The sequence below is a fragment of the Salvelinus sp. IW2-2015 genome, linkage group LG4q.1:29 (assembly GCF_002910315.2).
Source record: "Salvelinus sp. IW2-2015 linkage group LG4q.1:29, ASM291031v2, whole genome shotgun sequence".
Classification (NCBI taxonomy): Eukaryota; Metazoa; Chordata; class Actinopteri; order Salmoniformes; family Salmonidae; genus Salvelinus; species Salvelinus sp. IW2-2015.
In genome coordinates, this window is record NC_036842.1 from 25,054,981 (window position 1) to 25,072,408 (window position 17,428).

The window sequence follows — 17,428 nt, forward strand, 5'->3', positions numbered from 1 at the left end:
ATAAGGATAAAATCTATTCAAAATGACTCCGCACTGACATTAAGGAAAAACTGGATAGATGATTGTGTCGCTAAATTGATTCAATGACTCATGCAGTGGTCATCTGTGGTTTCTCTGTCGATAATCTGGATTTCGCTCCTCAGTAGCCTATCACCTCTACCCCAGCCTCTCTCTCTCTCCGCCCCAAAGCCGAGAGCTAGCTATTGGCTTGCGAGGTTTAATTATTTCACTCTCTCTCACAGGCTGCCCGACCACCGAAACACACACATCTATCCATCTCACTGTCTGCTCTGCGAACCAGATATGCCGCCACTCTTAGCCTTCCTCGGCTGAGGTGGCGACAGACTGGCCCTGTCTAAACGTCATCAGTGCGGGGTAACCTGTTACTGGTGACAAGGTCAACGACTGCAAATGCTCAAGTTCCGCGCGCAGAATCCGCGGGTCAGATAGGAAGGAAGAAAACCGGCGCAGTGATGGGACAGTTTTCGGGAGGATGCTACCTGAGTTTGGGCATCGTTGTGTTTCTCTGTTTGCAGTTCCCGACTACCTTGGCCCGAGGTAAGAACAGTTTAGAATGTGTGACTTTTTTTGATAGACCAGCGTGTTGTGCACGTATTTGCTCTAAAGTTGTCAGGGTGTGTTTTATGGGATCCAATTGCACAAGGCTAAACTTTGCCGTTATTTTCTCCGCATTTTAAATACTTCCCCTTCTTCTGTCAACACAAGTCCGCATTTGTAGCACCTATTATAGCCTATGCATGTGAGTTTATATGGTGCAAATATTTTTTTCCCATCATATCTGACCGTTGAATGATTATTCTAGGGAGTTAAAATGTTTCTCAATGCTGCGTTTTATCCCCGGTTTTGAACTGTGTCATGGACCTCTGCGTATGGATCAAAATTGCAACAGGCATGTGAACCAGCACCACGCTCGCGGTTTGATTAACCTCCGCCTTGATTAACTTTTAGGCTACACATGACATGTCGCCATCAGTTTCTGTTTCGGATGTTTTTACGATAACATTTGTGAATTCAAGCTAGAACATATAAAAAACATTTGATTTCCATGGCCACAAACTGTCAAGATGTTTTGCATGATGTGATGCGTAGCGGGGACAACCGTGGATATTCCATCGACCCACACACAGTGCAGAAGGCTGAAGTGAAGCTACAATTAATCACGTGACAATATTCAAGATAGAGACTGACTGACTGGCTGTTTATGATGGTCCAAATGTTTCCCGGAGAGACGCCTTTTGGTATTTAGTGTGAGTGAATTAACTCGTTGCGCACCGCTCTGTCAGTTATTCTATTCATTGACAGGTGTTGCTGTGATGGTCTCTCCAGGAGAGAGTGAATGGTTCACATCCCAAACACTGCTCTTTTATGTAACACATAGTTGATAGTGACAGCTTGGACATATTTGATTGAGTTGGAAAATGTTGTAATTGCAACTTAACCTCGTTTGAGAATTAAATTGTGTTAGGGTGAATAACATGATCATTAGACTGTTTGGTACGATTCGACTGATATAGAGTGCATTCAGAAAGTATTCAGACCCCTTGACTTTCCTCTCATCAATCTACACACAATACCCCATAATGACAAAGCAAAAACAGGTTTATAGATTTTTTTTAAACAAATTTATAAAATAAAAATAAAACGGAAATATAGCATTTACATAAGTATTCAGACCCTTTACTCAGTACTTTGTTGAAGCACCTTTGGCAGCAATTGCAGCCTCGAGTCTTCTTGGGTATGACGCTACAAGCTTGGCACACCTGTATTTGGGGAGTTTCTCCCACTCTTCTCTGAAGATCCTCTCAAGCTCTGTCAGGTTGGATGAGGAGTGTCGCTGCACAGCTATTTTCAGGTCTCTCCAGAGATGATCGATCGGGTTCAAGTCGAGGCACTCCTGTGTTGTCTTGGCTGTGTGCTTAGGGTCGTTGTCCTGTTGGAAGGTGAACCTTCGCCCCAGTCTGAAGTCCTGAGAGCTCTGGAGCAGGTTTTCATCAAAGATCTCTCTGTACTTTGCTCCGTTCATCTTTTCCTCGATCCTGACTAGTGTCCCAGTCCCTGCCGCTGAATAACATCCCCAAGCATTATGCTGCCACTTCCATGCTTCACTGTAGGGATGGTGCCAGGTTTCCTCCAGACTTAACGCTTGGCATTTATGCCCGTGTTCAATCTTGGTTTCTTCAGATCAGAGAATCTTGTTTGTCATGGTCTGAGTCCTTTAGGTGCCTTTTGGCAAACTCCAAGCGGGCTGTCATGTGCCTTTTACTGAGGAGTGGCTTCCGTCTGGCCACTCTACCATAAAGGCCTTGATTGGTGGAGTGCTGCAGAGATAGTTGTCCTTCTGGAAGGTTCTACCATCTCCACATAGGAACTTTGTAGCTCTGTCAGAGTGAACATTGGGTTCTTGGTGACCTCCCTGACCAAGGCCCTTCTCCCCCCAATTTGGCCGTGAGCTCTAGGAAGAGTCTTGGTGGTTCCAAACGTCTTCCATTTAATAATGATGGAGGACACGGTGTTCTTGGGGACCTTCAATGCTGCTGAAATATTTTGGTACCCTCCCCAGATCTGTGCCTCGACACAATCCTGTCTCAGAGCTCTACGGACAATTCATGGCTTGGTTTTTGCTCTGACATGCACTGTCAAATGTGGGACCTTATATAGACAGGTGTGTGCCTTTCCATATCATGTCCAATCAATTGAATTTACCACAGGTGGACTCCAAGTTGTAGAAGGATGATCAACGGAAACAGGACACACCTGCGCTCAATTTCGAGGCTTATAGCAAAGGGTCTGAATACTTATGTAAATAAGGTATTTCTGTTTTTTATTTTTAATAGATTTGCCACAATTTCTAAATGTTTTTTTTTGCTTTGTCATTATGGGGAATTGTGTATAGATTGATGAAGAACATTTTTAATTTCATCAATTTTAGAATAAGGCTGTAACGTATCAAAATGTGGAAAAAATCAATGGGTCTGAATACTTTCTGAATGCACTGTAAGTCCTGCTATAGGTCTCACTGGACCCTATCACGATGTTCTCCTCCCTGTTGAATCAACCCTGACCTCTTGACGTAAACCATATCTTACAATGAGGCATTTGCAAGTCAATTAGCGAAATAGCCCTAAGGATTTGATTCTTGCATATCAAGTATTGAAATCAACTTGAACCTGCATAATATAAATATTAGATTTAGGACTATATTCAGCTGTTGGTGTTGTGGCTGAGTAGGTTGTGATACTGTGTATTGGGAAACGGTGCATCGGTCTGCTTAAGTTTATTAATAAGGCATTGGATCCATCCCCATCCTTTCAGGCTTGTAAATAACACTTATTGTCATTTTCACTCTTCCTTCCTCTGTCATTTTTCTCCTCATTCTTACTGTCTTGGCACCAGTAGCTTCCTACCCCTAATTATGTTTGTTGTTCTGAATCTCAATAGAGGATAATGGATATATCCAGACCATTGATAAAACTGATCAGCTCTTATGTGTGCTCACCCATCCTTTGGTGATAATATCCTAATGCCTGTTTCCATGTTATATTATTCTGTTATGTATACTTGTTTCATGATCCACTATATCAGAAGCACAATCGAGACATCGCCTGCAGTTGTACAGAGTAGAGTCGGAAGTTTACATACACTTAGGTTGGAGTCATTAAAACTCGGTTTTCAACCACTCCACACATTTCTTGTTAACAAACTATAGTTTTGGCAAGTCGGTTAGGACATCTACTTTGTGCATGGCACAAGTCATTCTTCCAACAATTGTTTACAGACAGATTATTTCACTTATAATTCACTGTATCACAATTCCAGTGGGTCCGAAGTTTACATACACTAAGTTGACTGTGTCTTTAAACAGCTTGGAAAATTCCAGAAAATGATGTCATGGCTTTAGAAGCTTCTGATAGGCTACTTGACATCATTTGAGTCAATTGGAGGTGTACCTGTGGATGTATTTCAAGGCCTACCTTCAAACTCTGTGCCTCTTTGCTTGACATCATGGGAAAATCCAAAGAAATCAGCCAAGACCTCAAAAAGAAATTGTAGACCTCCACAAGTCTGGTTCATCCCTGGGAGCAATTTCCAAACGCCTGAAGGTACCACGTTCATCTGTACAAAGAATAGTACGCAAGTATAAACACCATGGGCCAACGCAGCCGTCATACCGCTCAGGAAGGAGACACGTTCTGTCTCTTAGAGATTAACGTACTTTGGTGCAAAAAGTGCAAATCAATCCCAGAACAACAGCAAAGGACCTTGYGAAGATGCTGGAGGAAACAGGTACAAAAATATCTATATCCACATAACCTGAAAGGCCGCTCAGCAAGGAAGAAGCCACTGCTCCAAACCGCCATAAAAAAAAGCCAGACTACGGTTTGCAACTGCACATGGGGACAAAGACCGTACTTTTTGGAGAAATGTCCTCTGGTCTGATGAAACAAAAATAGAACTGTTTGCCATAATGACCATTGTTATGTTTGGAGGAGAAATGGGGAGGCTTGCAAGCTGAAGAACACCATCCCAACCGTGAAGCACGGGGGTGGCAGCATCATGTTAAAGGTGAAATAAAAATAAATAAATGTTGTGGGGGTGCTTTGCTGCCGGAGGAAAATTATGTGGATATATTGAAGCAACATCTCAAGACATCAGTCAGGAAATTAAAGCTTGGTCGCAAATTGGTCTTCCAAATGGACAATGACCCCAAGCATACTTCCGAAGTTGCGGCAAAATGGCTTAAGGACAAGAAAGTCAAGGTATTGGAGTGGCCATCACAAAGCCCTGATCTCAATCCTATAGAAAATTTGTGGGCAGAACTGAAAAAGCGTGTATGAGCAAGGAGGCCTACAAACCTGACTCAGTTGCACCAGCTCTGTCAGGAGGAATGGGCCAAAAGTCACCCAACTTATTGTGGGAAGCCTTTGGAATACTACCTGAAACGTTTGACCCAAGTTAGACAATTTAAAGGCAATGCTACAAAATACTAATTGAGTGTATGTAAATGTCTGACCCACTGGGAATGTGATGAAAGAAATTAAAGCTGAAATAAATCATTCTCTCTACTATTATTCTGATATTTCACATTCTTAAAATAAAGTGGTGATCCTAACTGACCTAAGACAGGGAATTTTTACTCTGATTAAATGTCAGGAATTGTGAAAAACTGAATTTAAATGTATTTGGCTAAGGTGTATGTAAACTTCCGACTTAAACGTTTTATATTAAATGGAGTGACCTCAGTATTGGGGCTGAGGAGAGGAGAGAGACACACAGAAGCAGCAGCAGGTTTGACACAGTGCTGTTGGATGTTTCAGTTGCGACTCTCACCATCTGATATAGAGAGAGGGGGGGATATGAATAAATGGCTATGTAGTGGAGTCATCTGTGGGAGAACTCATGTTTAATTTATCTCAAATATGGCAACCCACATCTCCAGCCACCACTTTGATTTAACTGACATTAAACGCGAGGAATTCATGAGCTCAATATCACAACCTGGACTCAGGGGTAGACGTAACATGGTAAACGGTAAAATCCGGGACACTCAAATTAGTATTATATGTTACGTTTGGTATGGTATGTATTAATTTGTGGATGTCCATCCTTCATTTCGTATGATATGTTACGAATTGCAATTCATATGATTTGTTGTGGCTAATGGTAGCTAGGTGGCTAGATGGCTAGGTGTTAGGGTTAGGAGTTAGGTTCACCCCCTAGAGCCGATATCCACGCCCCTGTGGAAATCGAATAAGCATAATAAAAACACCCCTCCAAAATCCATCTGTTTAAGCTAGAGATATCAGTTTTTTTGGTATGGGATGCATCGCAAACCACTGCATCCGCCATTGTCGGCCTACCACATCTGTGGAAAAATGTATTTTCATATCTGTAGCATCCGAACGGTTTGGCCATCAAACAATTATGGAAAAATTTGATTCTCATAAACATGGTGGTTTTCTCCATTTTCTTCCACAAAGCGTCTGAAATCGGTACTGCTGATTTGCCAAATTCTGTCTGTAGTTGCTGAACTTTTTGGGCTACATACTAATATGACCCTACCATCGAAAGATGAGAATCTCACAAACAAGTCCAGTGTCTTCAGAAAGTATTCACACCCTGTTACGGCTCTCGTTGGTGGTGGGAAGAGTGGACCAAAGCGCAGCGTGGAAAGTGTTCATGATTCTTTTATTTTCAAAAACACTGATACAAAATAACAAACGTGAAAACGAAAGCGCACAGTTCTGTCAGGCAGAAAACACGAAACAGAAAACAAGATCCCACAAAACCCAAAAGGAAAATGACAACTTATGTATGATCCCCAATCAGAGACAACGATAGACAGCTGCCTCTGATTGGGAAACACACACGGCCAAAAACAAAGAAATAGAAAACATAGACTTTCCCACCCGAGTCACACCCTGACCTAACCAAACATAGAAAATAATAAGGAACTCTAAGGTCAGGGCGTGACACACCCCTTTAACTTTTCCACATTTTGTTGTGTTACAAATTGGGATTAATATTGATTGAATTGTAATTTCTGGTCAACATTCTACACAAAATACTCTAATGACAAATTGGATTACAAATTCTAACAGTTATTACAAATGAATGAAAAATAAAACACTAAAATAACATATTGATTAGATAAGTATTCACACCCCTGAGTCAATACTTAGAATCACCTTCGCCAGCGATTACAAGTGTGAGTCTTTCTCTAAGAACTTTCCACATCTGGATTGGCTAACATTAACCCATTATTCTTTTCAAAATTCTTCAAGTTCTGTCAGATTTGTTGTTGATCATTGTTAGACCTGCCTGGTTAAATGAATAGACAACCATTTTCAGGTCTTGCCATAGATTTTCAAGCAGATTTAAGTCAAAACTGTAACTCAGCCACTCAGGAACATTCACTGTCTTCTTGTAAGTAACTCCAGTGTAGATTGGGCCTGGTTTTGGGTTTATTGTCCCACTGAAAGGTGAATTCCTCTCCCAGTGTCTGGTGGAAAGCAGACTGAACCAGGTTTTTCTCTAGGATTTTGTGTGCTTAGCTTTACGATTACAAGCATACCAATAACAGGATGCAGCCACCACTATGCTTGAAAATATGGGAAGTGGTACTCAGTAATGTGTTGTATTGGATTTGACCCAAACATAACATTTTGTATTCAGGACAAAAAGTGAATTGCTTTGCCACATTTTTTGCAGTATTACTTTAGTGCCTTGTTGCAAACAGGATGCATGTTTTGGAATATTTTTATTCTGTACAGGCTTTATTGTTTTCACTCTGTCAATTAGGTTAGTATTGTGGAGTAACTACAACGTTGTTGATCCATCCTCAGTTTTCTTCTATCACAGCCATTAAAATTTGTAACTGTTTTAAAGTCACCATTGGTCTCATGGTGAAATCCCTGAGCGGTTTCCTTCCTCTGCGACAACTGAGTTAGGAAGGACGCCTATATCTTTGTAGTGACTGGGTGTATTGATACACCATCCAAAGTGTAATTAATAACTTCACCATACTCAAAGGGATATTCAATGTCTGCTTTTAATTTTTTTACCATCTATCAAAAGGTGCCCTTCTTTGCGAGGCATTGAAAAACTTCCCTGGTCTTTGTGGTTAAATTTGTGTTTGAAAGTCACTGCTCAACTGAAGGACCTTACAGATAATTGTATATGTGGGGTACAGAGATGAGGTAGTCATTCAAAAGCCATGTTAAAACACTATTATTGCACACAGAGCGAGACCATGCAACTTATTATGTGACTTATTAAGCACATTTTTCCTCATAACTTATTTAGTCTTCATAACAAAAGGGTTGAATGCTTATTGACTCAATAAATTTCAGCTTTTCATTTGTTATAATTTTGTAAACATTTCTCAAAACATAATACCAATTTGACAATGAGTATTGTGTGTTGGCCAGTGACAAAAAAACATCTAAATGTAAGAGAAAATGTGGAAAAGGTCAAGGGTTATTATGCTCATCTGAAGGTAGCCTTGTAGCAGTTTAAAGTCTTGTACCAGTGCCCAAAAAAGGTGTTAAATACTTTTTTATAAATATTCCAGAACTTTCTTATATCTCTCAGATATATACTGAGCAGAAATATACATGCATGACCTCCCGAGTGGCACAGCGGTCTAAGGCACTACAGATCCATGTTTGATCCCTGGCTGTGTCCCAGCCGGCCGCGACCGGGAGACCCATGAGGTGGGGCACAATTGGTCCAGCGTCATCCGGGTTAGTGGAGGGGCTGGCCGGCTAGGATGACCTTGTCCCATCGCGCTGTCACGACTCCTGTGGCGGGCCGGATGCATGCACACTGACATGGTCGCCAGTTGGATGGTGTTTCCTCCGACATATTGATGCGGCTGACTTCCGGGTTAAGCGGGCAGTGTGTCAAGAAGCATTGCGGCTTGGCAGGGTCGTGTTTTGGAGGACGCATGGCTCTCGAACTTCGCCTCTTCAAAGATATAAAATTCAAGTCGGAAGTTTACATACACTTAGGTTGGAGTCATTAAAACTCGTTTTTCAACCACTCCACAAATTTCTTGTTAACAAACTATAGTTTTGGCAAGTCGGTAAGGATATCTACTTTGACACAAGTAATTTTTCCAACAATTGTTTCCAGACAGATTATTTCACTTATAATTCACTGTATCACAATTCCAGTGGGTCAGAAGTTTACATACACTAAGTTGACTGTGCCTAACTAAACAGCTTGGAAAATTCCAGAAAATGATGTCATGGCTTTAGAAGCTTCTAATAGGCTAATTGACATCATTTGAGTCAATTGGAGGTGTACCTGTGGATGTATTTCAAGGCTTACCTTCAAACTCAGTGCCTCTTTGCTTGACATCATGGGAAAATCCAAAGAAATCAGCCCAAAAAATTGTAGACCTCCACAAGTCTGGTTCATCTTTTGGAGCAATTTCCAAACGCCTGAAGGTTCCACGTTCATCTGTACAAACAATAGTATGCAAGTATAAACACCATGGGACAACGCAGCCGTCATACCACTCAGGAAGGAGATGCATTCTGTCTCCTAGAGATGAACGTACTTTGGTGTGAAAAGTGCAAATCAATCCCAGAACAACAGCAAAGTACCTTGTGAAGATGCTGGAGGAAACAGGTACAAAGTATCTATATCCACAGTAAAATGAGTCCTATATCGACATAACATGAAAGGCCGCTCCGCAAGGAAGAAGCCACTGCTCCAAACCGCCATAAAAAAGCCAGACTACGGTTTGCAACTGCACATGGGGACAAAGATCGTACTTTTTGGAGAATAGTCCTCTGGTCTGATACAACAAAAATAGAACTGTTTGGCCATAAAGACCATTGTTATGTTTGGAGGGAAAAGGGGGAGGCTTGCAAGCCGAAGAACACCATCCCAACCGTGAAGCACGGGGGTGGCAGCATCATGTTGTGGGGGTGCTTTGCTGCAGGAGGGTCTGGTGCACTTCACAAAATAGATGGCATCATGATGTAGGAAAATTATGTGGATAGATTGAAGCAACATCACAAGACATCAGTCAGGAAGTTAAAGCTTGGTCGCAAATGGGTCTTCCAAATGGACAATGACCCCAAGCATACTTCCAAAGTTGTGACAAAATGGCTTAAGGACAACAAAGTCAAGGTATTGGAGTGGCCATCACAAAGCCCTGATCTCAATCCTATATGAAAATTTTTGTGCAGAACTGAAAAAGTGTGTGTGAGCAAGGAGGGCTACAATCCTGACTCAGTTGCACCAGCTCTGTCAGGAGGAATGGGCCAAAATTCACCCAATTTATTGTGGGAAGCTTGTGGAAGGCTACCTGAAACGTTTGACTCAAGTTAATGTAACGGTGTTCCTCTCTCTCTTCATACGAAGAGGAGGAGTAGTGATTCGACCAAGGCGCAGCGGGTTGTGAATACATAATGATTTATTAGAACACGACGAAAAACAAACTATACTTGAATAAACTAACAAAACAAATAAACGATGCAGACAGACCTGAACACGAACTTACATATAACGTGAAGAACGCAAGAACAGGAACAGACTACATAAAACTAACAAACCGAAAACAGTCCCGTGTGGTGCACAGACACAGACACAGACACAGACACGGAAGACAACCACCCACAAACAAACAGTGTGAAAACACCTACCTTAATATGACTCTCAATCAGAGGAAATGAAAAACACCTGCCTCTAATTGAGAGCCATATTAGGTCACCCTTTAAACCAACATAGAAACAGAAAACATAGACTGCCCACCCAAACTCACGTCCTGACCAACTAACACATACAAAACTAACAGAAAACAGGTCAGGAACGTGACAGTTAAACAGTTTAAAGGCAACGCTACCAAAAACTAATTGAGGGTATGTAAACTTCTGACCCACTGGGAATGTGATGAAAGAAATGAAAGTTGAAATAATCCATTCTCTCAACTATTATTCTGACATTTCACATTCTTAAAATAAAGTGGTGATCCTAACTGACCTAAGACAGGGAATTTTTACTCTGATTAAATGTCAGGAATTGTGAAAAACTGAGTTGAAATGTATTTGCCTAAGGTGTATGTAAACTTCCGACTAACTGTACATACAGGACCAGTCAGAAGTTGACACACCTTTTATATCCAGGTTTTTCTTTCTTTTTTATTATTTTCTACTTTGTAGAATATCTATGAAATAACACATGGAATCATGTAATAACCAAAAATGTGTTAAACAAATCAAAATATATTTTATATTTGAGATTCTTCAAATAGCCACCATTTTCCTTGATGACAGCTTTGCACACTCTTGGCATTCTCTCAACCAGCTTCACCTGGAATGCTTTTCCAACAGTCTTGAAGGAGTTCCCACATATGCTGAGCACTTGTTGGCTGCTTTTCCTTCACTTAGCGGTCTAAACCATCTCAATTGGGTTGAGGTCGGGCGATTGTGGAGGACAGGTCATCTGATGCAGCACTCCATCACTCTCATTCTTGGTCACATAGCCCTTACACAGCCTGGAGGTGTATACGGTCTATTCACAGCCTGAACGCTCTGTCATTCAGCTTACAGTAGCAGCCAATGTGTGGTGTTCAATGTTGGCCTTACATTACATGAGACAAAAAAAACAACCAAAAAACACGAGATCCTTGACATTAACTTGCTTGTCCTTCAGACAAGGACGTGACTAAAAATGTTGTGTTTTTATGCAAGAAACTACTTTACAAAATAAAATGCATTATTATTCCAATACCATTATTACAGACAAATTATGCTAATCTCAGCCTATTGCTAGTTTATTCAAACCTGTCTCAAAATACAACACTGCCCCATTAAGACAAAAATAAGAAGTCTAGGAATGTGCATGTTTTGTGCTCTTGTAGGAAGCAATCACTCCCTCATTGCTGAATTACAAATTATTTATAACTGGGATAATAACTCACTAACCACGCAGTTTTACAGCTATTTTCCCGCAATTCTCCACATTTTGCCATAGGGTGGAGAGAAATGCAGTTTTTTACGTGATATATGACTGAGAGTTACAAGAAAATCAATGGGGGCCCCACTGTCGGTGATTCGACCACGATTACTGCAAGTTTAGATAGTTGACCGCAAGACTAACTTACATCTGGCTGCATTGGACCTTTAAAGCAAGTTTTCTGCAATTCTACACATTTTACAATGGGGTGGAGAGAACTTTTCAATTTTATAACAAATGTTCATTTTGCTATGGGGCAGAGAGAGAAAAATAGAAAAGTCTATTTTAACATATTCCTCATCCATGGATTTATGTGGATTTATATGGAATCTTGTTTTTTGTTGGATTTGTTTCTCTCATTTGACATCTTTGTGGTGTATCTTTGTTGGCTTAGATGAGCTGTTGTCATTACGAACCTCCCGTGATTTCCCCCCACTGTTTTGGTGTGTTTGTGCGTGTGTGTTCACCCATGTGTGTTAGTTTGTGTCTCTCTTCATATGTGTATGGGATGTTCTGAAGCCTCAAGTGTTGTCAACTCCACTCTGCTGAAGATGTGCTGCACCGCTCTGCAACCGTTGTCTCTCTGCAGCCTTTGAGCTTTCCTCTCTGTGTTCGATAGGAACATTGTGTTGCTGTCAAGCGTTTGCTGAAAGGGTGCTGAAAGGGGAGCCTTGGAGATAACTGCCCATCCTCAATTCACCATTCACCACCTCTGTGGTATTGTGGTATTTGTGGTATTTCACTCAGTAGATATGGGTGAAATTGAACAAAATCCTGTTTCTTTTCGAATTCTTTGTGGATCTGTGTAATCTGAGGGAAATATGTGTCTCTAATATGGTCATACATTTGGCAAGAGGTTAGGAAGTGCAGCTCTCTCTCAACCTCTCTCTCTCAACCTCTCTCTCTCTCTCAACCTCTCTCTCTCTCAACTTCTCAACCTTTTGCCCTGCTCCGCCAATGAGAAACACTTAACTGTTCTCCAGAAAGCTTTAATTTAATAAATATCCCCTCCCTTTCTCCTCCGTTTTTTTCCCTCCCTCCCTTGCAGCTCCTATCAGTGTAATTTAGTTTCAGCAGATTGTTGCTGTGACAAATACTTTGGCTCTGGAGCTATTCCTCACCTGATGGAGGGAGGAAGACAGAGTGAGAGAGATGGAGGGATGGAGAGAGAGGGGGACTAGGGAGAGGGGAAGGCAGGAGGGTTGGAGAGTGGCATGCTGGGGTATCTGATGTTATCCGTCATTGCCATGGCAGCATTCGTCAATAACAGCAAGCATCTGTCACCTCGCTCCCTGATGAATTAATTTTAAAGGTAATCAAAAGCAAATAAATATTTAATGACTTCGAGGGCTGAGAAGAAGAGAAAAAGGTAGAAAGAAGGTAGAAAGTAAAGATTGGTGCCTGGATGAATCAATGAGTATACACTTAGACAACATTGATACCTTTCCTAATATGGCTTGTGCTAGTCCTTGGGGATGTGTGTGAACACCAGCACCACAATCAACCAATGATATGCAGCTAGTGCATAATATATTATTGATGCCATACAGCAAAATGGTAATACTAACATAAAAAATAGATTCAATGGCTGTAGACTGTGTGCCTGAATAAATGACTCAATGCTTGTAACACATCCATCTCATTTGAAAGATCAGACAAGAACAAATACATTCATCAATACTGTACTACTGCTCTATTTTGACCCAGCCAGTTGGGTTTTGGGAATAACCCAACATGTTGGGTTGTTGGGATTACCCAAACATGGTTTAATTTACCATGTGTTATGTTTTTATTCATTTACATTCTGGGTTGACCCAGCAGCTAGGTCTTTTTTAATGTAACCCTTAGGTTATGTTCAGGAGGCATGGTTTATTAGGGGTGTGGCTTTCAGATATACGTTTTTGGCCACCTGTGAGAGTAAATGTCATTCATGTTCATCATGTTAAGTTTTCAAATGATGACATTTTAATATAACATATTTGTAACAAAGTAGGAACTATCCCAACATTAGAATTTGCATAGGCTCTTAATAAGGAACTCATACACTTGTGTAAGCCTCATTAAAGCTAGAAAATGTCACTGTTCAACCTTAACACGTGATAACAATACAACAGAACTGATTAACTGGAGTTACATTTTTTCCCACAGGTGGCCAAGAATAAGCCCCTAATAAGCCACTCCAGTCTTCTGATCTGACTAGGTCATATCTCAATAACCCAGCATTAATAACCCAGCATCAACAACCCAACCTTGCTCTTTTTAAAGAAAGCAACCTAACTAAGTGACCCAATGCCTGCAACCCAGCAGTTGGTTCATCCAAACAACCCAGATGTTTTGTGTGTGTAGTTATATACCTGTATATCAACAATATAACCTTTGCTATAAACTTAATCATATGCAAGTAGCATCATGTAATGTATAATAATAGGTCCGTGACTTACAGGGACTAGCATTACCTTGACAATTGAAATTAGCAAGCTTCAGAGAGGATTGTCTGTATTTTTAAAACACCCCAAAATCTGGTCTACTGATACATCTCAGTGTAGGAAATTATGTACTTAGCCAAGCTCAACCAGGGTGGTTATAAGGAAATCTATTAACTTGGCGGTGGCAGTGTTTGACACTAGCAGTTCGCTAATCATATTAGCGTCCTGTGTCTGTCATGGACAAGACAGACTTCTCACACAGACGTAAGACGTTTCATTACTGTCAGATCCCTCACTAACCATGAAGGGACCAAGTGATGCAATACTTGGCAAGGTGGCTGGCCTGACCAGTCATCCGTTCTCCAATCCCAATTTTGCCATCGGTCCCCCATTTTTTTTTTTTTTTATTCCAATGAGGCGTGTTCTTTGTAGCGTGGAAGTGAAGGAGGACTAGATTGGGAGGTAAAAAAAAATATTACACTGAACAAAAATATGAACGCAACATGCAACAAATCCAAAGGTTTTACTGAGTTACAGTTCATATAAAGAAATCAGTCAATTTAAATAAATTCAGTAGGCCCTAATCTATGGATTTCACATGACTGGGAATACAGATTTTTATTTTATTTTAACTTTATTTAACTAGGCAAGCCAGTTACGAACAAATTCTTATTTTCAATGACAGCCTAGGAACAGTGGGTTAACTGCCTTGTTCAGGGGCAGAACGACAGATTTTTACCTTATCGGCTCTGGAATTCAATCTTGCAACCTTTCGGTTACTAGTCCAACGCTCTAACCACTTGGCTACCTGCCTCCCCATATGCATCTGTTGGTCACAGATACCTTAAAAAAATAGGTAGGGGCACGGATCAGAAAACTAGTCAGTATCTGGTGTGATCACCAATTGCCTCATGCAGCACGACACATCTCATTTGCATAGAATGGATCCAGCTGCTGATTGTGACCTATGGAATGTTGTTCCACTCTGTTTCAATAGCTGTGCGAAGTTGTTGGATATTGGCGGGAACTGGAACACGCTCTCGTACATGTGGATCCAGAGCATCCCAGACATGCTCAATGGGTGATATGTCTGGTGAGTATGCAGGCCATGGAAGAATTGGGACATTTCCAGCCTCCAGGAATTGTTTACAGATCCTTGCGACATGGGGCCGTGCATTATCATACTGAAACATTGAGGTGATGTCGGCAGATGAATGGCCTCAGGATCTCGTCATGGTCAAACTGTGCATTCAAATTGCCATCGATAAAATGCAATTGTGTTCGTTTTCCCTAGCTTATGCCTGCTCATACCATAACCCCACCGCCACCATGGGGTTACTCTGTTCATGATGTTGACATCAGCAACGCGCTCGCCCATACGACACCATACACGCTGTCTACCATCTGCACTGTATAATTGAAACTGGGATTCATCCGTGGAGAGCACACTTCTCCAGCATGCTATTTGCCATCGAAGGTGAGCATTTGCCCACTGAAGTCGGTTACGACGCCGAACTGCAGTCAGGTCAAGACCCTGTTGAGGATGACGAGCACACACATGAGCTTCCCTGAGACAGTTTCTGACAGAAATTCTTCGGTTGTGCAAACCTACAATTTCACCAGCTGTCCGGGTGGCTGGTCTCAGATGATCCTGGATGTGGAGGTCCTGGGCTGGCGTGGTTACATGTGGTCTGCGGTTGTGAGACCCGTTAGATGTACTGCCAAATTCTCTAAAACGACATTGAAGCTGGCTTATGGTAGAGAAATTAACAATCATTTCTCAGGTGTTCAGCTCTGGTGGACATTCCTGCAGTCAGTATACCAATTGCACGCGCCCTCAAAATTTGATGACAAAACTATACATTTGTGTCCTTTTATTGTCCCCAGCACAAGGTGCTCCTGTGTAATGATCATGTTGTTAAATCAGATTCTTTATATGCCACATCTGTCAGGTGGATGGATTTATCTTGGCAAAGAAAAAATAGTCACTCACAGGGATGTAAACAAATTTGTGCAAAACATTTGAAAGAAATAAGCTTTTTGTGCGTATGGACAATTTCTAGGATCTTTTATTTCACCTCATGAAACATGGGAGCAACACTTTACATGTTGCGATTCTATTTTTGTTCAGTATATGTTGTCATACACCTGATAGGGGCAGTGAAATGTGTTGTTTTACAGGGTCAGCCATAGTAGTATGACACCCCTGAAGACAATTAGAGTTAAGAGCCTTGCTCAAGGGCACATCGACCGTTTTTTAACCTTGTCGGCTCGGTTATTCGAACCAGCGATCTTTCGGTTACTTGCCCAAAACTCTACCCACTGGCTACCTGCCGCTCATACATTCTTCATAGCACCCCTTCCCTGTCTGTCTGTCCTCCTAGGATGATTAAAGTGTTTGTGAGTGTCATTGTGGTGCAGCATAGCCTCTCGACAGATTAACTCTGACCTTTTCTCATTTCGGAAAAAGTCTGTCCTCCGTCCTCTCCTCCGTCTGTCTCCTCCGTGACCCGGAAACCGAAAAGTGGTTGAGGAGAGTGCCACCTTTCAACAAGGGTAGCCATGTGTATCCTACCCGTGTCCTTCACTGAAGAGTTTTGATATCTGCCACACCACTTTTGAAACGGTTGTTTTTTTCCGAAGGAGAAAGCATGCAAACATTTAAAAATGATAAGCTACTTATCCTTTTTTGCATAAAATGTCTTGCACAACTAGCTAAATAATTTTTTTCACTTTATATATTTATGTACCATTGTTTGCCTGATGTGACAAGTGGAGAGGAGTCTCTCCATTCATACAGCACATTTCTGTCCACGTTCATTCTCCTTGCTGCCTCTCCTTGATTGCCATTGGCCTTCTTGAAAAGCAGGTGAGAGAGGACACAGGAGTTGAGCAAATCCAATTGAGAAAAGGCCCTTGCCTCGCTCCCTCACCTCAGGCACCACGGCTTGTAAAACCGACAAGGCTTTTTCTTCCTTACAATAAAATGGGGAATGAATTTCCAAGGCCCTTTGAAGATTTCCTCTACGCTCTCTTTTCAGAAATTCTCAACTCTGCAAAAAATTATCTAATACAATATTAGAATTCAATGGAGGCTTTCAAAATGAGCATTCACCATCAGCCTTGAACTGAAGGTTTTAGACGGCTTATAGGTTTTGCTGGGCAATCATAATCACACGCAACTAAAACTCTAGTTACCTGCCGAAGGATTTGCATAATCACTCAATTTATTTCCCATTATTCATCAACACAAACACATATTTATTTTAACAAGTTACTCTTACTTCTAAAAACATTGGCACAATTTCTTTAATTCTTTAATTTACCGCGTTACAACCTGGATTAGGTGATTTAGCCCATGCTGCAGAGCCAGGCGCTTTGATCCTCGTTATGAGAGCTGTGTTTTTCTCCTCAGAGAGGGGTTTGCCTTTGTTAGAGTATTTTAGTGGTTGGGTGTATAACAGCAATCCTCCTGCTGTGCTGCCGTGGTGGGAGACAGAGCACTACGGGAC

General features: G+C 41.4%; 1 protein-coding gene across 1 annotated transcript in view; it reads left to right on the forward strand.

The window, feature by feature from the left end:
- Nucleotides 1-240: 240 nt before the first annotated feature.
- Nucleotides 241-17,428, forward strand: part of unc5da (unc-5 netrin receptor Da) — a 323,811-nt gene continuing 306,623 nt past the window's right edge. The window contains 1 exon segment of the mRNA XM_070442482.1: nt 241-558. Within this exon segment, the coding sequence (XP_070298583.1) occupies nt 474-558 (85 nt within the window). The 5' untranslated portion in view covers nt 241-473.